The sequence below is a fragment of the Ceratotherium simum genome, chromosome 27 (assembly GCF_057802395.1).
Source record: "Ceratotherium simum simum isolate JZ-2026a chromosome 27, ASM5780239v1, whole genome shotgun sequence".
NCBI classification, from domain to species: Eukaryota; Metazoa; Chordata; class Mammalia; order Perissodactyla; family Rhinocerotidae; genus Ceratotherium; species Ceratotherium simum.
Window position 1 is genome coordinate 3,957,583 of NC_141926.1, and position 27,599 is coordinate 3,985,181.

A 27,599-nucleotide genomic window follows, 5' to 3' on the forward strand; every position below is an offset into this window, starting at 1 on the left:
GCGCTGGGCGGGCGCACGTGGGTGGCGGCGCGGCGGGAGGGCGTATGGCGAGCTCCGCAGGGCTGTCGCTTTGTGGACAGGCGGTGGTGGTGCGGGGCGGCAGCCGGTTCCTGGCCACCTCCACTGCTAGCAGGTGAGGGGTCTGGGCTTGGAGCAGGATCCCAGGCTGCGGGCGCTCGTCGGGGCCTGGAGACCCCGATACCCCGCGCCGCCGGCGCTCTGCCCGCCATGGGGTGTCCTCGGGAGAGCCCCGCCACTGCCCTGCAGGCCCTCCGTTGCCGCCGCCTCGGCCGGACAGCGTGCCCGCGTCGTGGAGCGTCCGCGCTCCGCTCCATTCTCCCAAGACCCGCCCCTGGCGCGCCCTTCGCCACCTGCCCAGTGCCCCGCTCCCTCAGTGGCCGGTCTGCAGCGATCTGGCCGGGCAGCACCGGACACTTCCGGGCTCTGCAGGGGCCGGGCGGGGCCGGGTCACGTGCGGCGACGCGTGCCAGGCCGGGGTCAGACCCGCTCTGGGGCGTAGGGAAGAAAGCGGCCCCGGCCTCCCTGGTGAGACAGGTTTGCTCTCGGGGAACGTGTTCGGACTGACTGAGCCGCGGGGGCGCTCCTTCTCGCTTCCCTCTCCTTGCGGTGGTACCTGCTCTTTCACTGTCGCCCGCCTTCATCGACCCTGCCCTACTTGCGCTTCAGGATTCGGGGTCTTATCCGACGCTTCCTTACTCGAGGGCGCACCCGGAGCCCGCAGTGCACACCTCCCTAGTGGCCCTTTACACGGTTCTGCTTTTGTTTTCCCTAGTTTCACGCTCCTTCGTTAACGTTCCTTAGTGCTTACACACGCCTGGGATTTTTACATCAGTAAATGTTTGTTGATCGAATATTGACCCAGGACCGTCATGGATATTAGTAGTGGTCAGTTTCGGCCCTGTGTTTCCTTTCCAGGGTAGTTTTGATTCTCTCGTACTTGAAACAGACGATATGTCTATCAAATGTAAACGTACTGTCTGTGCTCTTTGTTTAACGTTTGGTTTCAGAAATCCAATTCGATGTTAAATTCAGATTTCACAAAAAATTTAGTCAAAAACCATTAGTGTATCCCAGATTATTTTGTTTTAGAGACTCGTAATATCTAACACATGCCACAGGGAGACATGGGTATATTAGACTCAATCCAATTATTAAGTCTGTGCCTTTTGAGGAAATCTAGTGGCCGGCAGTGTTTCTGACTTGGAGGATTACTCTTTCTGCACTACAGTGTTCCATGTGAAAAGAGTGGGTGCAGTCACTTTCAAGGCTGTATATTTGCACAAGATGCATTCTCTGTGCCAGACACTGGAGGCGGGGTGGGACAAACCGGGGAGAGCTGAGGGTCTGATAGTGGCTTCTATATTGGTAAGTGCTTGGCAGCGATGAGAGCTTTTTTGGGGAGGTGAGACATTTTTCTAAACAAGAAATAGCAGTTTTAAATTTGGGTGCAAAAAACCCATTGGAAACCCAACAATACCAGCATAGTTACTTCTACCATAACCAGCTTGCATTGACGTTCTAGTGCCTGAAAGAATAGTGTATTGCTTCCTGTTGAGTTTTTGTCCTCGTTTATTTTACTTACCTGATTTTTTTGGACAGAACCATGCCAGTCATGTGTGGCAAATCTAAACAGGAGATTAAGCAAATAAAGCTGCTTAACTGTTCCCCGAAATACCGTACCTAGACAATTTCTTGTTGTGGACAAGAGTCTTAATTTAATAAGTATGCAAATATTTTTTTGTCCAGGAAAAAAAAGTATTTTTATTAACACAGTGCTCCTTTTAAAATCTGTTATTTTTTTTTTTAGTGATGGTGACAGCCTCTTCACATATGATTGTAGTACTGCTGAAAAGAAGTCACAAGAAAATAAAGGGTGAGATGATGGGGAAACCTCTTTGGGGCCTGATTCATGGTTTGAATAATGGGACTGTGTAGTCTAAAAAGCAAATTGTTGGGGCTGGCCAGGTTGCGTAGTGGTTAAAGTTAATGCGCTCCACTTGGGCGGCCCGGGGTTTGCAGGTTCGGATCCCGGGCACAGACCTATTTACTGCTTATCAAGCCATGCTGTGGCGGTGTCCCATGTATAAAGTAGGGCAAGATGGGCACAGATGTTAGCCCAGGGTCAGTCTTTCTCAGCAAAAAGAGGAGCATTGGCAACAGATGTTACCTCAGGGCTAATCTTCCTCACCAAAAAAAAAAGGAAATTGTTGTTCTAGTTGCTGAGCTCATTTGTTTTACCCTGCTGTGTGGATAAACCAGGTACTACCTCAGGAGAGAAACATGGAAGTAACTTTCAAATCAGGCATTAAGAACATTGGGACTTTTCTAAATACTTTTACGCATTTAGTTTCTGTAAGTAATTATTTTATTGGCACCTTGAAATAATGGAATGGAATTTTAAATGCACTGAAGGCAGGTGTATGACATGAACTTTAGCTAATTGAAAGGTAAGGAAAGCAGAGAGTGATGATTATGTATGGTGGCTTTCGTTAGTGGAATTGATCTTGTGGCCCAGTTTACTTTTTTTAATATGATGTAATCCCTGCCTCTAGTCTTGAATTAGTTCATGTCCGTGAAGGAATGGGCCAGGTGGTCTCTGAGGGTCCTTCCAGCTCAGCTCTTTGGTTTCTTGCATGTATGCTGAGAGATTTTCTGTTGAATTAGATTTCAGTCCTTGAAAGAGCTGTTGTGAATCTCTGCATGCCCCTTTAATATGTCTGTATATTCTGGCTACACGAGCCTCGTGACATTTTCTGTCTCTGCTCGTATTGTAAACTAACAAGGCTGGCCTGGAGGAACGCAGCAGCCGTATTACTCAGGTGAGGCCTAACGTTTGCTCCTCTCTCTCCCAGGGAGGACGGGCCACCCGTGGATCAGGGGAGTGACACAGTTCTGGCGTCCACCTTCTCCCAGTCTGGCAGCTATTTTGCTTTAACCGATGACAGTAAGCGTCTGATTCTTTTCCGTACAAAACCATGGCAATGTCTGAGTGTCAGGTATGAAATGCTAACGTTGAATAATTATGATGTCAAACTCACAACTTATACTTGCATGCCAGTAACAGTAGTGACAGTGACCATAGGAATAAGCAACTAACCCGTAGCATCAGCTCTGGGCCAGGCACTGTTTTCAGTGTTAACTGGTGCCTGGTTAACAGGCACGTGTTAACTGATTTAATCCTCATAGCAACCCCATGAGGGAGTCGGGGGTGTCATTCTCGCTCACACCCGCCGGCCGGGGGTCTAGGAGCCGATCCCAGGCAGTCGGCTGAGAAGGCAGAGTCGCTCCCTGAACCTGGTCCCTCTGGCTCCAGAGTCGGTGCCCCTGGCCACTATGCCATTCTGCTTTCCAAAGTGTTCCTCCAGCCTTGTGGCAGCAGAAATAAAGAATGTCAGCATGCACCCTGAGAGTGTCAGGGCTTTTGTGTCGGTTAAGGCATCTGTGCCACAGTTGTAATTCAGCAGGTTTTTCAGTTAGTGCACTTATTTCTAAGTATCCGAAGGATGGTGGGAGCTCAGTGTTGATGGGGGAGAGTGCTAGCAGCTCAGCCAGAACACAGATGTCCCAGGGCCTAGGTATCCCGTAAATGTGCTGTTGCCTTCTTTATTCCTCTTTGACTCTCTCCCTGTCACTCTCTAACAGGGAAGGGGAGCACTGCAGTTTGTGAGCCCTTGTTTCCATAGAGTTTCCGTATCTCATTACTGCCGTGTTCTTAGGAGAGGAGGTGGGTGATGCTGATACACGGTGCTGGGCAGATGTGACTTTCCGTTGGCTCTGACGGTCTCCTGATATGCAAGTTCTCTATCTCTTTAAGAGGGCGAAGGCTGGAATTATTCTGATTGTTCTCTGACACTGATGGAAAGACCCATGTGGAGCAGAGTCACCCCTGTCCCCTCATTCTCGCCTCCCTGGACTGCGAGGGTTAACTGTCCCTTGATAATCAGAGATAAGCACGTGCAGGTTATAATGTCTGAACTACTGAAGGACCAAGAAAGAGTTTCTCTTTGTAGCTGGATCACACCTGTTTTGGGGATAACCATGCTTTTTAGATTTTCATTTGATTTTAGTTTCTAAGAGAAGAGTAAAAAGCCAAATTCCAGGGGGCCCCGAAAGCAAGGAATACCCACTCTGCCCTCTGTTTTATAAAGTCTGGTCATGTTACTTCATTTTTATCTTATGTGTGTTTTTATATATCATATAGGTAATGTGTCCATGATTTAAAAGAGTAAAACACAAAAAATTAAACAAAGGGATATACAGTAGTCACCTCCTTATCTGTGGGGGAGATGGTCCAAGACCCCCAGTGGTTGACTTAAACCACGGATAGTCCTGAATTCTGTATACACCATGTTTTTTCATATACATACATACTTATGATACAGTTTAATTTGTAAACTAGGCACAGTAAGAGATTAACAACAATAACTAATAACGAAACACGACAGTTATAACAATATACTCTCATAAAAGTTACTATAGATCTTAGCAACCTCAGCCTATGATTTCTTTCCTTATTAAGTCAAGCACTTTACCTTTTCATTTAAAGGAAGCACTTTACAGCTTCTCTTGGACATATCGGAATAGCCAGCAGCACTAATCTTGCACTTTGGGGCTGTTATTAAGTAACATAAGGGTGACTTGAACACAAGCACTGCGATACTGCACAGTGGATCTGATAACCACGACGGCTACTAAGTGACTAATGCGTGGGAGCGTATACAGCGTAGATCCGCCGGACAAAGGGAGGAGTCACGTCCCAGGTGGGATGGAGCAGGACAGCAGATTTCGGTGTGCAATTTAAAACTTATGAATTGTTTATATTTGGAATTTTCCACTTAATATTTTTGGTTGACTTCGTGTACCTGAAACTTCAGAAAGTGAAACCATGGGTGGGGGCGACCACTGTACAGTGAAGTGTAAATCTCCCTCCAGGCGTCCTCTCCTGTTCCCTCCCTGCAGGCAGTTAGAGTTTAGAGAGTCTGGCTTTCCTGTAACTGGCTGCTGAGTTTATCTGTGGACCTTTCAAAGCTTACATCAGATTCTCAAAGGTGGCTTTGGCCCCAAAAGATAAAAATCAAATGATCGAAAGGAAGCTGGTGGTAATTCTTTTGCTAAAGTAAAGGCTGTCTGGCTGTGCTTCTGGAATGCCCTAGAGCCACTGGCGTATGTTTTGTAAGTGCAGACTGATTTGTGCTGCCTGGGCTGGGGCTAGAGGTTCTACGATGTTGACCAGCTCCCAGGCAACCCCAACGCTGCTGGGCTGTGGACTGCAGGATGATATATAGAGCTCACACTGCCCCCCAAGGATGTTGTAAACCTGCAGCTGATCCCAGGTTGGAAAGTGGCCTTGGGCAGTGATCAGAGGACCTGGGGGTTAGGCCTGGGTCGCAAGGGACCTGGGTGACTTCCAGGACTGAAGGGTGTGTTGGAGGCCAGTCCTGGATGTACACCTGAACGATGATAGAAACGTCGGAGCTGGTAGAGACTCTGTGAAGAGTGGGAACTACGTGACATGTCTCCGCGGGCCCACTGTGTGGGTCTCCAGTCATTTTCTTAGCCATCTCTCTATCGATGGACATCTTTCACTTGCATTTCACTTGTTTTGCTATTTTAAAAAGTGCTTCAGTGAATTAACAGATGTAATATCTCATTTATCTGTAGAAGTTCCCCAAAATGAATTGCCAGGTCACAGGACATGCATTTGTCATGTAGGTCGATGACCCCAAATTGCCTTCCCAGGGGTTGTGTCTCTCTTCCTCCCAGAGTGTCAGGAGCCTCTTTCAGCCTGGACAGCATGGGTAGTACCCAACCTTACGGTTTTAGATGGTCTGATGGAAGAAAAGTGGTGTCTTGCATACTTAGCTATGAGTGAGGGAGAGCAGCTTTTATCCTTAGGAACCACTTGTGTCTGTGAGCCGGCTACTCATAGCCTTTGCTTTCCCACTGGCTGGTGGTTCCTTTCTCATTCGATTATATAGTAGGGAGCTTAGGTCTTCCCACTTGTTTTAAACGAGTCCATCTACAAAAGTTTTGCTTTCACACGGCCTTCCGGTAGCACAGCGTGTCAAGTGGGAGCCACTCATGGCCACTGAGATGTTCGCTGAGCCTTTTCCAATGTGTTCGCCTCGGCCAGCGAACTTTCCAGAGGCCTGCCGTCCAGCATCGCCGCAGGTCTGTGGCTTGTGTGCCGAGTAATGGGCAGAGCACCTGGCAGGACCTCACCCAGTGTCGTCTCTGGGGGAGGGAAGATTAGATCCGGGGGGTTGAGGATGGGTTCTCAGTCTGCTCCCTTGGAGTACAGTGTGGTGTCTACCATGGGGGTCTTTTCCATTTTCCCCTTTAATTATCTGCTTCACACAGAAAATTGGAAACCACAGAACAGTACAAAGTGGGAACAAAAATAAACCCTCTTGAGTCTCCCCACCCAGAGACACTGGTCACGCCTGTCCAATTCCCTCTGCACACACAGCGCTTGTGTATGCTAGCGCCTGCTGCTCGTAGTGTTTTCCCATGGGCAGCCTGCTGGGAACCTCTCATCCCTGTCTCCGCTGTTGAGATGACGCTTTCCTTGGGAATCGGATCCGTTTCTGCCTCTGGACTGGGGGTTGGGGGTGGGACTTTGAGGTGCCAGTCCACACAACACTGCCCTCACTTCTGTCACCAGGTTTGGAGTCCCCAAGACCACCCTCGGGCTTGGTAATTCGTGAGGAGGACTCAGAACTCGCTGGAATCCACTACGCTTAGGGTTACCATAGATGACAGTGAAAGCGTACAGACCAAGGTCAGCCGAGGGTCGGGTGCACGGGGGAGTCCAGGGAGGTCCCAGTGCAGGGCGTCCAGGTGTCCTCTCCCCGTGGAGTCAGGACGCTCGACTGCCCGGCATCTTTGTGTGACAGTTCATGTGGGGTCTTGCCAACCAGGGAGGCTTGTCTGAGCCTCTGTGTCCATAGTGTTGTTGGGGTTTGGTCAGGTGCCAGGTCGACAGCCCCCCGAGGCCCCATCATGACGCACATCATAGCCTGTCTGGTGGGGCCAGAGGCCCCAGGTGGATGAACGTTCTCCTCCCAGAGACCAGCTCCTCCCAGGATGTGAGGCCACAGGCCAGACCTCTCTTTGGGGGAGGGTAATTCTTCACACCAGTCATGTGCTGCATATTGACGTTTGGTCAACAACAGACAGCATATGCGACGGTGGTCCCATGAGATTAGTAACATGGAGCCTAAGCATGTAGTAGGCTACACCATCTAGGTGCGTGTAAGTACACTCTATGATGTTTGCACAATGAAATCGCCTAACGATGCGTTTCTCAGATTGGATCCCCGTCGTTAAGTGATGCATTACTGTATACAGGGGGTGTGCCCACTGTTGGGGCTTTTGACCGCTGGGCCCGCCCCATTGGAACAGTGACCACTTTCTGTGAAGGTGTGGGAGCGGGCCTGGGCCTGGTGGCCTTGCGGGTCAGCAGTGAGCTTGCCCTCACTTTGTGGGTGGAAGTTCTGAAGTTGCCGGAAGGTGGACACACGAGTGAGATGTCGTGTGACTTCAGTATGTGCATCCTGCTCGTGGGTGGCACTTCACTTTGAACTTGGGAACGGCAGTCCACACAGCCTGCCTGCACTCAGTTCCTAAGAATGGAGCTTACACCTCGATGGAAGGGTGAGTGTGCAGGGCTCCTGGGGGGGCTCTGATTGTTCTAGAAGGGGTCCTGGCATTGTGCAGGTCTGGTAAGAGAGGAAGCTAGAGTTCCCCCTGACTGTCCCATGGGTCTGTGTGGCTTTGGGCTTATCAGTAAGGGAATTTAGGACGGGGCCTCCTTGAGTGCAAGGCGCAGGATGGGTGTTCAGTTATGTGTGAATGTGCCTGGCTCCTTCTTCATCATGGTCTCTGGGTGTTGGACTGGGTAGATGCTGTGCTGTGCTGTTTTGTCCTGTCTTGAAGGTAGCATGTTGGTGATTCCCAGTAATACTCAGGGGGTGGGCAGTAGTACCTTAGCAAACACTTGTGGGTACCTGGCATTTTCCCCTTTAATTGTTTGCTTTTGTTTTTTAAATTGATATCAACAAAAGTAACTTTGTGTAGAAAACATTTGCATTAGGTGGCATAGAAGACAAATAATGTGATTGGGTGAAATTAAGGGACTAGATTAGATTACAAAATCCAGGGTCTCTGTAGTGTCGCTTGTAGGAGGCACATCTTGCACTGCAAACATCGCAGGCCTGGGAGTTACACAGACCCTGTGTGCCTGCCCTCGCAGGTGTGCCCGTCCTCAGCAGGTGTACCCCCCCTCGCCCGTCAGCCAGGGAATGAAGGGGTGGGGCCAGATGGTGTCCCAGGTCTAGGGTTTGCATTTCTCACGTGGCCCCTCCCTGTAGATTTGCCCTGAACTCAGCGCCTTGTCTTTCTCTGTATTGGGCTTTTGGATGCCCCTGGTCTGTAGCAGATGTGTAGTTATTGCCCCACCCACCACCCCCAAGTCCCCTGGATGAATTCCTCAATGCTGTTTTTTTTACGCCTTTAGAATTTTGGCTTTGTGAATTTTTCAGAGTTGGGTTGAGTGAAATCTTCACCCTCTGTCTCTAACGGGCATTCAGAGGAGATTTTTCTGATAAAAGGAGCAGGTTTTTGGGAGAGTGGGGAAGCAGGAGAGCTTGTGCAGTGGACAGAGGTGATTGGGATGACGTACAGCGGGGGTCTCGCCCTGGGCTGGGCCAGCGGACATTACACTGGGGGGGGACCCGGCGCTCCTTCACCCTTGCGGCCCTTTACTTTTGGGACAGACCCCTTTTGGATCTGAGGGACCCCCTCCTCAGGAAAACGCCCATCCGTCACACCCTCTGACAGTCACTTCATCGTTAGGGGTCTCCTGGCCTCGCAGTTTATCCACATTTGACCGACCGGGCCCCCGAGCTGCTATGGGACTCGCCCACAGCTCAGAGCTCCCCAGTGGGCGCTTAATTTGTCACTGGCACAGAGGAGAGGGCCACACCAGCCCTGGGGGGCCTGTGGAGACAAGGGCAGGGCCGTGAACCAGTGACTCTGTGGAGGGAGGGGAAGTGCTGAGACCCAGACCCTGCAGAGGCTGAAGATTGTTGGGGCCGCTGCCTCTGCTCCTGAGGCTCCCTCCGCTGGGGCAACACGGCCAGCCCACTGACTGTCCCGTCCGATGACCTGCTCCGCCATCTGCGACCTGACTCCCTCGGACCCTGACTCCCAAACCTGCTGGGTACAGCTGAACTGCATCCTGGAATCATCACCAGGACTCGTTTAGCCTGAGAGGCTGAAAGCCCCCAGCTGGCGCAAGACAAAGGGAACAATATAGGAGCGACATTTCTGTGTCTAGGTAGGTAGGAGGGGCGCCGCTGTGGGGGGCTCGTTCCCCCCGGGGTGGGCTAGCTCATTCCAATCCAAGCCCATCACTCCTGGAGGGCTGACCCGGGCTGCTCCTCTAGAACGCTGTGGCCGAGCTCCTGGCAGCTGCTTAATTAGCCCATTAGGACGGGCGGCTGTGTTGCTGGCGCAGCACCGGCCATTTGTTTAAATTATAGCTACCCACAGAATTCTGATTAATCTGGCCCCAGAGCCTAATTATCTTTCTTTTGTCATTGTTTTCTCCATATTTATCACATCAGGCGTCCTGCTGCAGCTCTGCTGGCGCCGATGCAGAGGAGGTTCAGCTGCTGCAGGAGGCCTGGTGACCGATGCCTGGGAACATGGCTGGAGGCCTCCTCCCTCGCTTTCTCTGTCCCTTTGTCCCTCCGCTCCTGAGAGGCGCAGGGGTCCTGTTTGGTCCTTGTGTTGGGGACATAATTCCTTTAAGCTTTGGCTTCCATTTCAAGCTAACATCTTGAGTTCCACTGCAGTGAGCTGGGCACCATCTGCAAGGACGTTAGCTCTTTATCGGGAAGGTGGGTCCACTTCCACCCTCTCGGGTGACGAGAGCAGGGACGGCCACTCTTCTGTGAAGAGGTCATAAACGTAGATAAGTATAAAAGTTGTATGTAAAGCGATGGTGCAGTTTGTGTCTAATATAGAATGAAAATACCTTGCCTTGTGGGGAGTGGATTTTGCTACTTGGACGAGATTCTAGTAGAAGTGAAACATAACAGGAAGACATCGCATCAGCCCTGTCCCCTGGGTGGGTTGGCGTGGCCACGGGGCCTGTGTCAGTATAGACAAGGTGTGGACTGTGTTTCCTACTCTGACACTGTTATTGAACCAACTCGCAAAAGTGACACATTTCACGAATCCGGACCAAGGGTCTGAATTTGTGAGCGTGCTAATTTATTATAGACTGAGCTGGAACTCAGACTCTCTGACGGGCCTGCCTCCAGAGTTGTCCCAGCGGAGGATGGTGAGCGCTGTTGCTGCCACGGCCCTGTGAGGTTGTCTGCCCCAGCTCTCAGTATCGGTGACAGCCCCGTCTTCAGGGACCCTGGTCCAGTGCAGCAGAGCGAGCAGTGGGTCGTCATGAGGGCCACGGGCTTGGAGGGTGGGCTCGGTGATCCTGGACGGGAAGCTCCAGGGGCAGCAGGGCCCTGCGTGGTGGGGCGTGCCTTTGGGTTTGACGGCAGCTCAGGGCACGTTTGGTGTTTTGTGAAGCTGACAGTTCTCTCCCCCTGAATGCACCGCAGAGGTGCTGGGGTCCAGGAGTGGTTTCCCCCAGTGTTTTTATTGTGACAGTTTTCAGACGTACGTCAGAGTGGAGAGAGTGTCACGTTGACACCCGGATGTCCACCACGCAGCTTCTGCCGTTAGGAGCTGATTCATTTAAAGAAAAAATATTATAAACGTAAAATGTATCTAAGGCGTTGGCTTTGTTTCTGTTCTCTTAATGGCTTTATTTTTTGGCACCGTCTTGGTAACTAAAAAAGGAGACATGCGGCAAGGAGCTGCTGCATGCCGTCAGAACGCATGGCTTGCAGGTGTGAGAGAGCCTCTGGGTGACCTGTGTGAGCAGCTGTGGGCGTTTCTGTGGCCTTCCAGGACCGTGGTGAGGAGGTGCACCGCCCTGACCTTCACAGCCTCCGAGGAGAAGGTTCTGGTGGCAGACAAGTCTGGGGACGTTTATTCCTTTTCGGTGCTGGAGCCACATGGATGTGGCAAGCTGGAACTTGGGCACCTGTCGATGTTGCTGGATGTGGTACGTGGGCAGTGTGCTGAGCAGATGCTCAGGTGGGGCGAGGCGGGTGGGCCCGAGGGGCCTGAGGCGGGGTCAGTGCACTGAGTGGGTGGGTTTGGGTTCTCCTGTAGCAGGGACAGTCCTGCAGATCTGTGAGCAGGAGGGCCATGGGAAGGGAATTTAGGAAGGGGAAGCTGACCGCAGGGTGAAAGAGGATGGGCGAGTTAGGAGGTGGCCGTGTGGTTCTGGAAGTGAGGGATGGCCCAGGTCAGGGTGACAGGGTGGAGGGGCACGGGGAGGGCAGGTGCGGTCAACAGGCCCGAGCTTGTCCTCTGTGCTTTACGGGCATCGCCTTGCTCTCCTCCCAACCCCTGAGCCAGGAGCTGTCCCACCCGGAGGAACCGAGAGGCCCACAGAGGGCCAGGCTGCAGCCACTGGGTGGTGGAGCTGGGGTGGGTCCCCTTGGGGACATGCAGAAACAACGGGAAGGAAAAACCACCAGGACTTGGTGACTGGCTAGACACGGGGACACGTAAAGTGGGAGGAGAGGAAGGTGGCCCAGGGTGCTGGAGATGAGGGGGTGTGGCCGGGGTGGGAGGGTGGCCGTGAGGAATCGTGTTGAGATGGGGTGTTCACGGGGACGCCTGGTGTAGAGCTGAGGAGCGGGGACTGGGGGAACTGTAGGGATGGGAGGAGGGGAGCCAGCTCTGGCCACCCAAGCCTCTGATCTGTCCTCTCTAACTCCTCGCGCACAGGCCGTGAGTCCTGACGACCGCTACGTCCTCACTGCCGACCGGGACGAGAAGATCCGCGTCAGCTGGGCCGCGGCACCGCACAGCATCGAGTCCTTCTGCCTCGGGCACACGGAGTGAGTCCCTCCCTGGCCGCCTCTCTGCCTCCCCTAGAAGAAGGCTCAGGTGCCCGCACGCCCCTGTGGGCTTCGTGGAGGAGGGGACTGGCCTGGGTGCAGATGGCCTCTGGGGTCGCTTCCCAGGGAGTGTGCTCACAGCTGCCCTTGCAGTCCTGGGCCCTCCAGAACCTTCGGAACTGCCTTCCCTTCCTGTGACGTTTCCTTGTTGGCGTAGGGGGCCCGGGCCCCACACGGTCCCCGCGGGCAGCGTTGGTCGTGCTGCCTGCAGGAGCTTGCGTAATGCCCAGCCGAGAGCGGCCTTTCCCCGAGCCTGCGCTTCTGCTCTCCTGTCCCACACCAGCGGGTCCCATGTCGGCTCAGGGCTCGTTTCTGAAAGACTCCTCTCAGTGTAGACACCTCCAGTGCCCACAGTTGCTTGCGTCACTAGGCGGTGTGTTGAGGGATGAGGAACGTACTGTAGTAGTTTCAACTGTTCAAGAATGAAACGGCCTCCAGATCTGGGCAGTTGTCACCTACTTTGTGGTCTCTCTTCCAGCAAGTGCGCTCTCTGTCAAGAATTGAATTTTGATCTTATGGACGGGAGGCATTTCTGAGGCACACCACTGCTCTTCTCAGGCCAAAGGCTAAATTACAAGGCTAAGTACCAAGGAAAGGCACTTAGTTTAATTGGCTGAGATGTTTTAAACTCGGTTATCTGAGGCAGGAAAGAGGTTGGAGGGATTTAATTCAGTTCTGAGATTGCTCCTGTCTCCTTGATTTTGAATGGATTGTACAAGTTGACCTTTAAGGAGGTTGGTGGCCCCTCAGTTTGTACCTCATGGCAGCTTATTTTGACTTTTATTCCCTTCTCTAGTAATCCAGCACCTGGAGTTCTCATGACCTGCACGCCCTCCAAGGCTCGCCCCCTTCTGTGTCTCACTGGGGTCTGCTGCTCCCCGCCCCCACCTGGCACACTCCTGTCGTGGGGCCTTTGCCACACTGTTCCTGCTGACGGGCGTGCTCTTCCCACACCCTCCCTCACTTCCTCAGCTTTCTGCTCAATGCCACCTGCCTTCTCAGGAAGGCCTCCCCCCACCCCCTCCCTCGGCCCCTTCCCGCTGTGCCTTTCCTTTCAGCTGCGCTGTCCAGGACAGGAGCCATGAGCCATGGCAGGTGGATGTGAAGTGAGACATGCTGTTAGCGTAAAACTCCTGATTTCAAAGGCTTCGTGTGAAAAATACTTTGAAGATAGCTCGTTATTAATTCGTTATATTGATTGCAGGTAGAAATGATAATGTTTTGGATATATTAAGTCAAAACATAGTGTTAAAGTTAATCTCACCTGCATCTGTTTACTTTTTTTTTTAACATGGTCACGGCCAATTTAAAATGCCATCCGTGACTCACGTTGTGGCTTGCTGTGTTTCCGCTGGGCAGCGCTGTTGAGCCCCCCATGGTCATGTCTCCTGTCGCCTGTCTCCCTCTGGCATCCTGGTCGGGGGCCTTTGTGGGTTTTGTTTGTTGCCGTCTCCAGCCCTCAGCACGGTGTGTGGCACTGTAGGAGCTCAGTGGATATTTCAGTGAGTGCGTGAATGAGTAACAGTTGATCTGTAAGAATCTTGTTTAAGGGCCTGTGGAAACTGTGGTTTCCTCTCCTTTCCAGCGGAGACGTGGAGGTGACTCATACCTTCTGTGCCCTCGTGGTGGACACAGGCTGTATTTGTCCCGCAACATGGACTTTTTCCTTTTTGCGCGCACCTTTGTGGTGCGCACAAAGAACCCCGAGCACCTTTGTGGAAGGCAGCCCTGGTGAGGGGGGTGGCTGGGCCGTGACAGGGCCCAAGCCAGGTGAGGCTAGCCGAGGCTGAGACTGGTGGAGGTGAGGGAACCGCACCAGCCACCCCTTTGCCGGGTCCCCGGGAGCCTTGCATTAGTGATCAGGCTGGGAGGAGAGCAGGAAGCCCATCCCTCTGGCGCTCACGCTGACAGACCCGAGATAGGTTCTGGGAGAGTCGGGTTGCTCAGGCTCTTGGGGTGAGGGACAGGAGGTCAGTTCTGACTGCCAGTCAGTGTTGCTGCTCTTTCTCCGTCCCTAGCTCTTGTGCGTGTCTCACCCTGGGAGCCTCACAGGGGTCCCCGTCATCGCGGACCTTCGGGAGGGTCTCGTGGGAGCTAGATGAAGTGCTGTGCACAGGGCAGCTCCAGAGCAGCACAGACACTCGTGGATCTTTCCGGCAGGCGTGGTAGGGGAGTGTGTCTGGGCCTGGGGGCGCTGTTGCTAGAGCCTGTCATGTTGTTGGGACCCGGAGAAGGACACGGCCTCTGCCAGCTCTCACCGCCATCCACTCATGAGAAGTGTTTCTCTTCTCAGTTCTGCTGGGGGTCAGGGTTGGGTTTTGGGGGAGAAGGCTCCTCTCTGAGCTGACAGATGCGCCATGTGGGTGTCGCCGGCTCACACTCTGCTTTTCTCTCCGCTGTAGGTTTGTGAGCCGCATCTTCGTGGTGCCCGACCATCCCGAGCTGCTTTTATCCTCCTCGGGGGTAAGTGCTTCGCTCCACCACATGCAGCTCAGGGTTCTTCTCAGCAGGGACGGGGCTGGGCACCACACTTGCGGGCGGGGTCCGCCTTAGAGATGGAGTCCGCCCTGGGGGTGGGCTCCGCCCGTCATGAGCCTATCTTCTGTTCCCAGTTGTCGTGGGAAGTCAGTGTGCTCCTTTTCGTTGGTGGCTGTCCACTAGATGGTGCTTGTTTCTGAATTTCAGAGCTGGCCGTGGCTCGGTCCTTGCTTACAGCTGTTTATTCAGAGGTGTGTGTGGGTGCGTGCGTTGAGCTAGAACGGGTGTGCACGGAGTCCGTTCTGAGGGCTGTCGTTACGTCTGTGATAGCATCATGATCCCTGAGTCCTGGAGGGACCTGAGTTCTGTCACCATTGCTGTCGTGCTGTCCTGGGGCCGCGCTCGTGTGCAGAGGTGTAGACTGGCCGAGGCATGTGGCCTGGGCGGATGTCTGATCAGTGAGTGCAGCCTCTGTCCTGGAAGCTGGGGCCTGAGGCCTTAACAGCTGAGTGATGAGGGGTACCTCTCCCCTAAGGAGTAATCTGTGAAAGGGTCATTAAGCAGCAATTTTGAGCCAAAGTGAAGGTTTGAATGACCATTAGGGTCTGATTCTCCCCTTCTTTTCAGAAGCTCTGCCCACATCCCTCCGTTCTAGTCTTTCCGGCCCGTGAGCTTTTCATGCGACCTGGCTGGTTGGGGTGGGCTGCAGTGGGGGGCCCATCGACATGCTGACATGAGGCTCCCTGGTGTCCTGTGGGTGTCTGACTGCTCCTCATTCCCTCACCACACTTGTTTTCTCACTGGTTTTTAATTTTCTGTCTTCTTGTCTTGCTCTTCAAAGGAGTGCTTGGTCATATGAAAGTAAAAAGAAGAGGAATTTGGCCAGAGTTTCCAGAGATAGCCAGTTTTGTGAATTTCGCTGTAAGCCCTCCAGTCTTTTTCATAATGAAAAAGGAAATAACTCAGGCACACAGAAAAGTGAAATGAACGCCTTTGTTCTTACCAGTGAGTTGTGTCAGCTCCAACACTGCGCCTCTGTCCTTTTTACAGAAATGAAGTGGGGCTGGTGCGCTGGCGATCCCCGTGTGCCCTGCTCTTTTCCCATTCCCCTCCGTCTCACTGGCACCCCTTGACCCCGGTTTGGCCTGGTGCCCTTGCACATTGGAAAGGGCAGTTATTTTTATTAAAAGCATGTATTTAAAAAGTCAGGAACCGTTATAAGGCTTATAATGAAAAGTAGAATCCCTCCCACTGCCCTCCAGGGCAAGTCCTTGGACCTCCTTCAGCTGCGTCCTCTTCGTGTCAGCCTGTGTTTCCGGAGACCTTGACGCTCGAGAAGCAGAAGTGTGAGCAGTTTCCTGTCATCTGCTGCCTTCTGTGTGGGGAGGAACCATTTCTTGCCCTTCATCCCTTCTATCTTTGCTGGTGGGCTCCTTATCTCCTAAGGCCCGTCTCTTCCTCCACCTCTCTCCCTCCCTGTCTGTCTCTCAATTCACTACTTTCTTCTGGGGGGCGTCGTCCAGCAGCTCACTAAAGGTGCAGGGAGGGTATGTGTTATGAGACTGCCTTTGTGGCAATGCCCGTAATCCCCCCAACACTCCGTGGTTAGAATTCTTGGGTATAATTTTTCCCAGAGACGTTTGAAGGCGTTGCTCCAATGTTTTCTCTGTTTGGTTTTTAATTTGTTCGGTTTTCTCCCATTTTTCTTTTGAGAAGTCAGAGGCAGGGGGCAGGGGAGTCTGATTGCTCTGACGTGTCCCCCTCGTGGCCACCCCGCTGCAGGCTCACTGGGCCCACTCGAGTCTTTGGTGTGGATGGGCGCGTCACAGGCTTCCCTCCTGTGGCTGGTCCATCCCTCCTCCGTTCCCAGCGTCACAGACTTTGTTGACCTCTTGTGATTGTCTTTCATTCTTCTTGTTTCTCGTCTTTGTCCTGAGGGTTCATGTTTTAAAATATCCTTTTCTTGCCACTGTAGAGGGATTTTTGGGGTGAGTGGAGACGCCCGTAGATGTGTGTTTGTCCCTGTGTTTATCTGCCCTATTCACAGCAGGATACTTCTGCTCGTGTCCTGCTAGTAAGCTAGAGACACTTGCTGTTAACAGTTCGGGGGAAGTGACTTTTCATCTTTTTCTTTCAGTGAAAACTTTTCACATGTTAACGCAGGGATGCTGTCTCTTTAGACTTAGTGTTCAGTCTTCAGGTGTGCATGGCCTGTGCAGGTCTGTCTCTTCGATAACGGACTCATGCTGCACAGAGGGGTCTGCCCGTGACTGAGGCCGGAGCGGACTGGGCTCCGTCGCACTCCCTCCCTGTCTCCTCATTCTCCTTCATGTGCAGTTCTCTGTTTCTCTCCTTTTTAACGAGTGCTGTAACGAATGTTTGTTTATATGAACCCCCTTTTCCTACATTTATATTTACTTTTGGAGCACTAAGGCTTGGTACACTCACCAGTTTCCTATAAGGCTGTACCAGCTGACACTCCCATGGGTGACAGTGGATGCCCCCTTTTCAGAAACAGTGAAGTGGGCAGTCGTCACACGCTCCTGAGCCCCACGTGTTTCTCCCTCTGTGATCATTGATGTGTCAGTGTGTGCATGCATGTGTGGACATGTGGATGTGCATGTGTGTGTGTGTGCGTGAGCATGTGCATACTTAGCGTGAGCACAGCAGACTTCTTTGGCCTCCAGCCATGTGACAGTCAGGTAGTCTCGTGTCCTATGCCCATTTGGCTGTGTGCCTGTCACCTGTGTTTTTCTTAACAATTTGCACAAGCTCTTTACGCAGAAATTGCTAAGAGCAAATAGCGTTTACTTGGTAGAGGCGCCCTGGCCATCACTGTTAATGTTCCCACGACCTGGTGAAGCCTGGATGCTTCGGGGCTGCCGTGCTCCCTGAGAGCGCATGCTAACCCACCCTTGGTGTGTGCAGGATGGCACCCTGAGACTCTGGGAGTACAGAAGTGGCCGAGAATTGCACTGCTGTCACCTGACCAGCCTGCAGGAGCCGATGGAGCCTTGGGGCAACAAGGTAACCCCAAGTTTGTCTCAAGTGTGTTGGGGGCTTGTAGGGTACCTCTCCAGTTACTGGGATCCTGTGAAAAACATCCTTTTACGTTGGAAACATTTCTCTGCTGTCAATACAGACTTCTTCCAGCTGTGAGAAATTGTGTATCTCAAATCCTGAAGGCACCTGGTCAATAGGTGGGAATGATTTATATTTCACTGTGTTTGCATTCAAACAGCTGGTTTACAGAAAGGCCTCTAGTCCTGCTTAGAGTTGGAAAAAATGGTGATGTTGAGCAAAGAGCTTCACCATGGGTTTATCAGCTGGGCAGTGGGCTGAGCACCCACCTGGCATTCTCTGTTGACTGTCATGGATTAATTTCATGATCCCCCAGGATGATGCACAGGCCAGCGTGTCCCCAGGGCAGTTCTCCTGGGCCTTCGGTTGCCAAGGAGATTGTTCAGGGGAGAAGGGGTGGGCTGCCTTTCAGGGTGCTCGGGATTCTCTGCCCCGTGCGTAGCCGGGGTCCGGGTTGGTCCCATGTGGACGGTGCCACCAGCTTCCCCGAGGCTGGGCCTGGTTGGGAGGGAGGGGTCTGCTCATGCATGTTGGTGTCTGATGACCAGGGTGCCCTTCTGCCCATCCTCAGGGGAGCTTTGCACTTTCCCCTGCAACCCTGCCAACCTGTGGGAGCTTGCCTTTCCCATGTGTCTGACGAGACCTGGTTGTGAATTGAAGGGCTCGTCTGCCTCATCCTCAGGTTGGCTCCTTATTTCTTTCGTTTGCCCTGAGACTCGACAACCGCCGCCCTCGCAGGGCCTCAAGCGGCCAGGCTGGCCTGATTCAGGCCAAGGCCCTGGGGACCCCCAGTGCTGCGGCCACCCTGCCAAGTGGCTGCAGGGGCCTCCAGGTTGGCAGACTCCAGCTGCTCTGGCCGCCCCTGTGGGTTCTGAGGTCACGGTGCCCACCCTTGAAAGCCCTGGCAAAGAGAGGCCTGATTTGTTCTGGTAACTTCTTCACATCCGTGCCCTCACTTACCCTGATGCCCCGGGTGGCAAGGTTGATGTCAGTCCCTTTCTGAGAGTGAGGAGAGCACAGGGCAGAGAGAGGACGGCAAACGAGCAGGATTCCTACCAGGGCCTGGTGCGCGCAGCCTGCACTCCTGCACCTGCACGAGCGGGGGCACCCCGGCCTCTTGGGGCTCCTCGCTTCCCACCCTGGAGCCCCAAGAGGTGTGGCGTGGCCCCTGCCCTGCGCGGGTGTCTTCTCTCCACTTCACCTGACGGACATTGGGCATTTCCTCTGCCGCGCAGGGCAGGTGTGTCTGTGGTTAATAGTCCCTGCTTTCCTGTTCCCTCCTCTCCTTGCCTTTGGACCAATTCCGTTGGTTTGGAGACATTCCACAGGCTCCTGAGCCAGGGCCAGAGCCACGGAGAAGCGTCTGCCACCTGCCCCGGCATGTCGGAATTACTTGTGAAACGAGTAGCCAGCCATTGTCTTCCTTGCCCCTCACTGATTTCCAGAAGGTTCCAACACCGTCTTCTCTTTCTCTTCCTTGACCGTATGTGGGAGCTGTCAGAGTCTTGCAGTGTTTCCTCGCAGTTTGAACGGAATAGTCCAGCGTTGGGTCCCTGACGGAAACATTAAGCTGCCGCTTTTCCTTTCAGAGGTTCGCCGTGTCCAGGATCACTTACTGGTGCCAGGAGAACTGCGTGGCGCTTCTGTGTGACTGGTAAGCTCGTGTGCTGGCTGTGTTCCTTCCGGCTCCCGCAGACCCGGGAGGGTTGAGTAAGCAGATTGTTCCAGCCCCACAGTCTGTCTCCTGAGTCAGGAGGCTCTAGGTGGTGTTGCTGGTACATCTCCCTGCAGGGAGTTCACTTTGTGAGGACTGCTGTTCCTGAGGGGTGTGGGTTCCTTCCTTTATGCTGGCACTCTTTTACTTGCTGTTTCAACCCACCAGCATCATGGGTAGCAGTGGCTTCTCACTGGTCTTTTGTGCCTGATCCCCCCAGGAGGGCTGGTCATGATGGATACTGCCCCCTTGCGGGCTGGGGGTGTTGATGAGGAGAATTTAGGTAGCATATGCCTTTCAGCTGTGTCCTCCTGAGCCTGGCTCTGTGCCAGGCAGGCATCGGTGCTTTCTGCCCTTGTTTGTCCTCGTAACGGGTCTTGGGAGGGCATCTTAGCTTGCTTTGGAAACGAGGAGACAGGTTTGGAGAGGGTGATGGTGCTGTCTGGGAGCTGCCTGCATGCAGGGCCTGGTATTGTCTGCTGTGCCCCAGGTGGAACAGCATCTTCTCTCCACTTTTTCCTTTTGTCCTGTGTTGGTTATCTTTGCTGTGTAAGAAGTTATTTCAGAACTTAGTGACTTAAACTTTGGTTATGTCACGGTTTCTGTGGCTCAGGGATTTGGGGGCAGCTTGGCTGAGTGTGTCTTGCTCAGGTCTCATGAGGTTGCAGCCAAGGTGTCGGCGAGGGCTGTGTCTTCTGTTCGGGGAGGCCTGGGCTAGGTGCTGAGCTATCTGTGTTGGATGGCAGCCCACGTGGGACGGTGGGAGTTGTAACATTTGCCTTTCTTTCTTCGTGGGAAGCATCCCTGTGGTCTACGTCTTCCAGCTTGATGCCCCCAGACAGCAGTTGGTGTACCAACAGCAGCTGACTTTCCAGCACAGAGTGTGGGACATTGCTTTCGAGGAGAGCCAGGGGCTCTGGGTCCTGCAAGACTGCCAGGAAGCCCCCCTTGTGCTCTTCAGGCCTGTGGGTGGTCAGTGGCAGGTGAGATGTGCTGGGCTCCTCTGTCCCCTAAGCCTGGGGGTGGGGGCCCATAGCTATGACCCCTTTCAGCTTGATCACGTCTCAATGCCAGAGGGTATGTTCTGTGGGGGGCAGTGGCCGTAGGGCTTGAGACAGGGGAGAAAGGAGCTGGGGTAACTAGCCAGCTTGTCCAGTGTCATGATGCCTGCAATGGGTTTTGGGGGATCGCCATCGTTGGTGTATTTTTCCCATGACTGTCCCCGTCACTCCTCTTTTTAGTGAAGGAGCTGCCACTTGGTGTGTGTCTTTAACGTTTACAAGCTTAGCCTGGCCTTGTGCCTGGGACAGTGGTCCCACTGGACTCATAGGAGCCCCCAGGTGCAGAGGAAGGTGTGTGGGCTGAGCAAGCCCCTCCTCGCCGGCGGACGTGCGTGAACTCTGCACCCTCTCTGAGTCGATTCCCCCGTCTGTAAAGTGGGGACGTCACCTCTGGCCTGTCCTGCGTCTCGCCGGACTGCTATGGGGAAGAGTCAGATAAAGCTCCCACAGCCCTTTGCAGACTTTCACGTCCTTTATGTATGATGCTCATGTGACAGAGTGCTCTCGAGATGCCCCTGAACCTCTTGGGCATTTTTATCTGAAATGTAGTGGTGAACAGAATGCCACCAGCTGGTACCTGTCAGGTCTGCCGGCTCCTTAGATAAAGTCACATGAGATGAGCCAGCAGGTAAAACGCTGCAGCCCTTGCATCATGGGTGTTTATTGTGACGAGATGTTACTGCTGGGTTTGGAGAGTCAGAACAGCTCCCCGGCTTCACCTGACCTTAACGTGCAGATTTATGGGGACGTTGACTAGGTGCAGAGTGGGTCTCTTCCCCAGGCCCAGCAGCCCGGGCCCACCAGTAGGTCTGCCCGTTACTGTCCTGGCAGCCCTGGGGTTTTCAGCCCTGCCTCTTTGTGATAAAGGTCTTCCGTTTATTTTCTCAGTCTGTTCCTGAAAATGCCGTGTTAAAGAAGGTCTCCGCTCACCTCCGTGGCAATTGGGCCATGCTGGAAGGTGAGAACATGAGCGTGGCCTGCTCTTCAGGATGGTGTCCAAAACTGGCCACGGAGAGAAGTAGATTACAGAACATGATACATAGTAGGAACCCGTTTTTGTGAGTGAGGATATAGGATGTGTGGGGTGTACGTGTGTCCCCGTCCAGAAGGTAGGCGGCTGGTCGGGGGCACCATGGAGGTAACCCACACCCGGGCAGAAAGGCTAGTGTGCATCCGAGTCAGGATAGTTGAGCTGCATGTGACCCGGGGTCAGAGTTGGAGCAGTGTTCTGCCCCTCTGCCTTCAGGGTTGGGCGTTGGAAGTCCCCAGTGCTGGGCCAGCACCGGTGTGGCCCCAGATGGAGCGGCAGCACCTCACGGTCCCCGACTGCTGGCACCGAGCGACTCCACAGGTGCGTGCGGTTTCTGGCCAGGAGGTCAGGAGTGAGGACAATCCGTGGGGCTGCCGGAGGGTGTCCAAGGCCCAGGGCAGGTGGAGAGCTTTCGTGTTCTAACCGGAGCACCAGGCCAAGGGGAGAGGGGCGACCATTCCACCCCTCACGCCCCTGCGTTCGGTGAGGAGGGCGGCAAGGCTGTGGGAACCTGGTGTCCTGGTCAGTGGAAGAGCCCCCAGTGGGCACTGCGTGCAGCACCTCCCTCAGAGAACGTTAACACCGTGAGACCCTGCTCGTCTGTATCGGGAGAAGAAGGCAGACTCAGTTACACAGCTTCTGTGTGTTTCCAACACGCTTCTCTTGGGCACAGACTTGAAGCGACAAGGTCTGAAGGATAATTTATAACCCAGCATTGGAATTCAGGTGCCTTTATTTGAATGAAGAAATTGTTGTTAAGAAGACATCTTGCAAAGCCAGACTACCCTCCAGGGAGAAGTCAGGGGTCCTTGGAGCTCTGCAGAGATTCAGACGTAAATTCAGTTTCTGTTCACATCAGCAGTGATGGAACCATCTCATACAAAGCATTCTCGGAGGGCCCTGTTGGCTCTGCACCCCAGAGTTAACATCTGTCCTTCCTTTTCGGGTTGTAGGACTGGGGCAGTGACAGGGCTGTCCTCCCCAGCACTGTTTGGACTTCCTGTAGCAACACCGTCAAAGCACATCTGAAGCAGCACTCTGTTGGGGGATCCATGGTGGTGCTCCCAGCCTGGCACGTGCCACCTCGCTGCCAGCCCCAGGGCATGCATGTCCTGCTGAGCACCACCTCACGCGGGGCCAGGCCCAGGCTGTGCTTAGTTTCCCTGAGAGGTTGTGCAGATAAAACAGCCTGTTTACAGTGCAGGTGTTGGGGAGGTGCGGGGAGAGCACGAGGAGGGAGGTGAGCAGACCTTGAGCATCACAATGGGCTGGAGGAGTCGGAAGGAGCTAGAGGGCAGATAGAGGTCACACGTGCAGGACACAGGCGTGCACACTACTGACGGGCCCTGTGGAGTTTCGGACCAGGGTCAGATGGTCTCCCTGGGGCTCGTCTGAGGCCCATCGTGCCCCTCAAGCCTTGACACTTACATCAGCCTGCATCTGTTAGCTGTGGCTGTAAAACAGATTATCCCGAATTTATCAGGTTAGAATAACCGCACCCCTCTCACTGCTTCCCCCAGGCTGCAGTCAGGGTGTCAGCCGGCACCGCAGTCATCTCAAGTTCAGTGGGGCAGGGTCTGCTTCCAAGCTCAGCAGTGGTTGTTGGTGGATCCAGGTTCCTGCGGGCTGGTGGACTGAGGGCCTCACTTCCTCGCTGGCTGTTGGCTGGTGGCCGCCCTCAGTGCCCTGCACCCAGGCCTCCCTGTCGGGCAGCTCACGGCCTGGCAGCAGCTTCACCAGCACGAGTGAGCAAGGGAATGAGTCCCACCGGATGCGCTCCGCAGCCTTTGTCCCTAGTCTCCCAGTGATGACCCGACTTGGCGTGTTCTGTTAGAAGCAAGTCCCAGGTCCAGCCAGGGTGTGGGGGCCAGGAGGTGGGCATCATGGGGGCCATCTTGGAGAAGGCGCCACAGGTCCAGAGAGAACACTGGGTGGTCACTGAGTTAATTCCCGGTTGCAGGAGGGCCCCGCCGGCCCCCAGGTACCCCTGGTAGAGGCAGAGTCCCGAGTCACCGTCCCACCTGGCATCTGTTCTTGTTCCCCCCCTCAGGCTCTGCCGGCGTGGACGACGGCTTCAGCAGCCTGTACAAGGCCACCTTCGACAACATGACCACCTACCTGAAGAAGAAGGAGGAGAGGCTGCAGCAGCAGCTGGAGAAGAAGCGCCGGAAGAATCCGCCTCCTGGGCCCAACGGACAGACCAAGAAGATGAAGTCAGGGGAGGCCTCCTAGAGCTGCGCGTCCCAGGGGTCGTGACGGCTCTCACCACCTCCACAGAGCAGAAGCAGACTGTACGTGTCCCCTCCTTAAGAAGATAAAGGGGGCGTCGTTCCCCACGCACGCTTGGCGGTAGTTAGGTCCATACCAGTTCAGCGGACCCCTGGGGTTGTCCCAGATACTGGCCGGCATCCTGGCTCTAGAACGTTCTGTCGCTGAGCAGAAGCTCTTCTGCCTGGTGCCTGAGCATCCTTCTGGTTGAAGGGAAGCCGTCCTGTACCATGTGTTGGCTTAACCACTCAGGTGAGGAGTGCAGGTGCCTGGAGCACTTCGTCTTCATATGGGAGGGACCCTCACCCTCAGCCCTGGCAGTTTTGATTTGTCTACTCTTCCCAAAATGCCACCCATGCTGGATGCACTTCCTCTAGGGGAAATCTATTAGCAAACGTTTTTATGGTGGCGTGATCCACATTTTCATTTTGTTCCTGTCGTCTCATCCTTCTGGGTGGAGTACCGCACTTCCAGCACGGTGGCCACTCGACACGCAGGGCTCTTGAAACCCAGTGGAATTAGATGTTCAGTCCCCCGTCAGCATGAGCCGCTGCCCATGTGCCTGGTCCCCACGTGGCGAGTGGCTCCTGGTTGGGACTTGCAGAGCTGGGTGGGCAGCGCTGGTGCTGAAAAGTGGACTTGTTTCAGGCTGTATGAGGACACGGGAGCCCTGGCGGCAGACTGAGTTCTGCAGGGAGCCGATGGATGACGTCACGTATATTTATTATTTCCATTTGAACTTGATGCACATGCTGCAGAGAGCAGGGGTGTCAGCTGAATTCTAATCACTGATCAATACAGATGAGCTTTTTGCAGCTTCTGGAAATGTTCAGCAGCAACATATGGCACTAATTTCAAAATATGTTGAGCAAAACCATTTTTAATGAGTGTACTGTTTGTGACTGAAATGGTCACTTTTTTTTTTTTTTTTTTGGTGAGGAAGATTAGCCCTGAGCTAACATCTGTTGCCAATCCTTCTCTTTTTGCTGAGGAAGATTGGCCCTGGGATAACGTCTGTGCCCATCTTCCTCTACTTTATATGTGGGACACCTGCCACAGCATGGCTCGATAAGTGGCACGTTAGGCCTGTGCCTGGGATCCAAACCTACAAACCCCGGGCTGCTGAAGTGGAGCATGTGAACTTAACCACTATGCCACCAGGCCGGCCCCTGAAATGTACACTTTTTGATTTGAAGACAAAAAATTTTTTTTTGGTGTAGTGGTTTTGAGGGGCACTTGGAAACAAATCAATTTGTGTATCAGAAGCTGCAATGCTGCAAATTTTCCTGAAGTGCCTTGTCTCCCTGGAAACACTGATCTGGAAACACTGTGTTGGTGAACTGCTCAGCATCACTTCCCACCAGGGGTCCCTGCGCTCCCCATGCTGGTGGTTGGGCTGGGCAAAAGTAGTTCAAGGGCAGAGCGGGTGTGCCTGGAGTGGAATGGGGGTGCCCTGGGTGGAATGGGGGTGCTGGAATGCTTTCTTTCCAGGCCCCTGTGGATGTGCCAGCCAGCAGCATGGGGAATGCTCAGTGACACTCACCCCAGTGGGTGCCTTCCCAATGAGTGTCCACAGCATCCCAGCAGGAAGCCTCCTGGTACATTTGCTGAAACCCCATCCGGCTCCCAGTGAGTCTGTCTTCCCGGTGTCCCAGCGGGGGGCTTCCCAGCAAGTCTTGCTGATACCCGGGCAGGAGGTACCCTGGTCTGTGGCCACTCAGCAAACCCACCAGCCTGTGTATCACAGCCACATCCCTTCCAGCAAGGTCCGAATCTCAGCCTTGGTGGGATGCTGTGATGCTCACTAAGGTCCACAGATCCCAACCCCTCTCCAGGCTCGTTCTTTCTTGGACCCTCGGCCTCAGTCCTGGAGGTGGTGGCTGTTCCTGGACCCCGTGTTGCTATCTTCTCTGAAGTCTTTACGCTGTAGTGGACAACACCCTGCTGTTATTTAATAATTCTTTGTATTAGATTTTTTTCTTTTCACGTGATTTGTGAGGTTTCTATCTCTTAACTGATACACATTCTTTTTTCCCCGCTGTGCATATGTGTCTTTTTCCTGGCTGCTTTTATGATTTTTCTCTTTATCAGTGGTTTTCTGTAATTTGATTATGAAATGCTTTGCTGTGTGTGTTTATCCTGTTCACTGTTTGTTGACTTTTTTAGATCTGCGTATTTGTGGTTTTCATCAAATTTGGAAATTTGTGGTGATTGTTTCTTGAAATATTTTTTTTCCGCCCCTCTCTGCTTGCCTTCTGCAATTCCAGTGTCTTGTGTTTTAGACTGTTTGATATGGGCTGCCAGGTCAGTGAGTCTCTGCTCCTTCTCTTTAGGTTTTCTTCTTTTTGTGCATCATTTTGGATAGATTCTGTTTCTACATCCTCCATTTCCCTGATCTTCTGTGGCCTCTGTTAGTCCAAGGCTGAGTATTTTCTGTATCAAATACTGTATTTTTTTCATCTCTAAGTTCAATTTTGGTCTTTTAAAAAATGTCTTCCATTTCTCTTCTGATTATGCTCATTAAAAAAAACATCCTTGATCAGATGGAGCGTATTTAAAATAATGGTTTCCTTTTCTGCTAATTCTATCATCTCTGTCGTTTCTGGATCTGTTTCTGTTGACTAATTTGTCTTCTGTTAATGGGACACATTTTTCAGCCACTGTGTGTGTCTACAAAGTTTTTCATTGGGTGCCTGCTATTGTGAAGTTTTCGTGGCTGATTGCTGAGTCTTATTCTGTTGCTTCAAAGAACATTTCAGTCTTGCTGGCAGGCAGCTAAGCTACTGTGGATTAAGTGGGTCCTTTTGAGGGTTATTTGTGAGCTCGTTAGGGCAGATCTGAGTAGCCGTTCAGAGTCTCTCCACGCTGGCTGGCTGGGACTTGAATGATTCCTGGGTCTGGGGATTGTTCTTTCCTCAAAAGGCACTCTCTGGCCTCGTGGGGTTTCACCCACTCGTGTGCAGGTTGGCATTTGACCAAAGACCCAAGAGGACCCCAGCAGACTTCTCTCCTCTGTCAGCCCCCGCTTTTCAGGGACTCCGTCCCAACTTCCAGTCTCCATCTCCACTCGGGAGGTTGTCAGCCTCTGTGTGGCTTCCCCTCCCTGGGCTGCAGTCAAGAGCATTACTTCTAGGCACAAGTCCTTGAGGATGTGTCTGCCTTTTCATAGGGACCACTGACCTGTGCTGCCAGCGTTCCAGCTGGTTATGGTGGGAGAGTGATTCTGGACCATCCTGCCCCCCACAGTGGGAGCAGAAGTCCTTACTGCAGGTGTAATTCACCTGTCTCTTGTGATAAGGGAGGTACAGCTTCTTTCCTTTGACCTGTCTGTGAATGTCCTTTGCCCCCTTGCCCCTCAGTGGTTTTTGAGGGAGGGAGGGCTGATTGAAGGTGATCTTTCTAGCCCTTCATCTGTTATGTGAATTGCAGGTTTTTTTCCAGTTTTACTTTTGGCTTTTTAAATGTTGTTTTCTTTTTAATACAGACTTTTTTTGCAGTCACATTTATCCATCTTTTTGTTTATGATTTCTGGGTATCGTATTGTGTTCAGAAAGGTTTCCTCCACTCTCCCTGCCTTTAAAACGGTCTGTTTAGGAGGGGAGACAGAGTGTTTGACTGGGGACAGAAGCCAGCACATGGCCAGGAGAGGCGGACGGGCACAAACGTGTGGGGAGACTGTGAGTTCCACGTCAGAAGCTGTTTAGTTGTTTTTTTATTTCTCCAAGCCTGGCTTTTTCCCCATGAAATGAAAGCAAAGTGGCGCTCTCTAGGATTCACAGTGGGATTTGCTGATTTTTGAAGCAGAAAATTGCAGGCCTGACATTTGGTTAATGTTTTGCTGGTTCCAATTCCATGACAAAGAGATGAAAGAACTAAAATAAAGCTGTTTTTGTAGCTCC

At 53.0% G+C, this 27,599-nt stretch overlaps 1 protein-coding gene across 5 annotated transcripts; it reads left to right on the top strand.

Annotated features, from left to right (window-relative positions):
- WDR4 (WDR4 tRNA N7-guanosine methyltransferase non-catalytic subunit) lies at positions 1 to 27,599 on the top strand. Of its 5 annotated transcripts, none has more exons than XM_087418041.1 (12): positions 1 to 133; positions 1,829 to 1,894; positions 2,874 to 3,017; positions 11,005 to 11,161; positions 11,896 to 12,008; positions 14,471 to 14,531; positions 17,475 to 17,573; positions 19,217 to 19,281; positions 20,141 to 20,324; positions 21,291 to 21,360; positions 21,649 to 21,753; positions 23,483 to 27,599. In XM_087418041.1, the coding sequence occupies exons 1-12, from the start codon at positions 45 to 47 to the stop codon at positions 23,662 to 23,664; spliced, it is 1,335 nt and encodes a 444-aa protein (XP_087274167.1). In that variant the 5' UTR covers positions 1 to 44; the 3' UTR covers positions 23,665 to 27,599. The 5 variants fall into 5 exon arrangements, with proteins under 5 accessions (XP_087274167.1, XP_087274165.1, XP_004429691.3 ...); XM_087418039.1 differs by having other exon boundaries at positions 2,874 to 2,965; positions 10,893 to 11,161; XM_004429634.3 differs by lacking the exon at positions 21,649 to 21,753.

Coding starts and splice junctions, on each gene's coding strand:
- WDR4 (XM_087418039.1), top strand. CDS start 45: ATGGCGAGCTCCGCAGGGCTGTCGCTTTGTGGACAGGCGGTGGTGGTG. Junction 20,325..21,290: donor CTGTGGGTGGTCAGTGGCAG/GTGAGATGTGCT, acceptor TTATTTTCTCAG/TCTGTTCCTGAAAATGCCGT. Junction 21,361..21,648: donor CAATTGGGCCATGCTGGAAG/GTGAGAACATGA, acceptor CTCTGCCTTCAG/GGTTGGGCGTTGGAAGTCCC.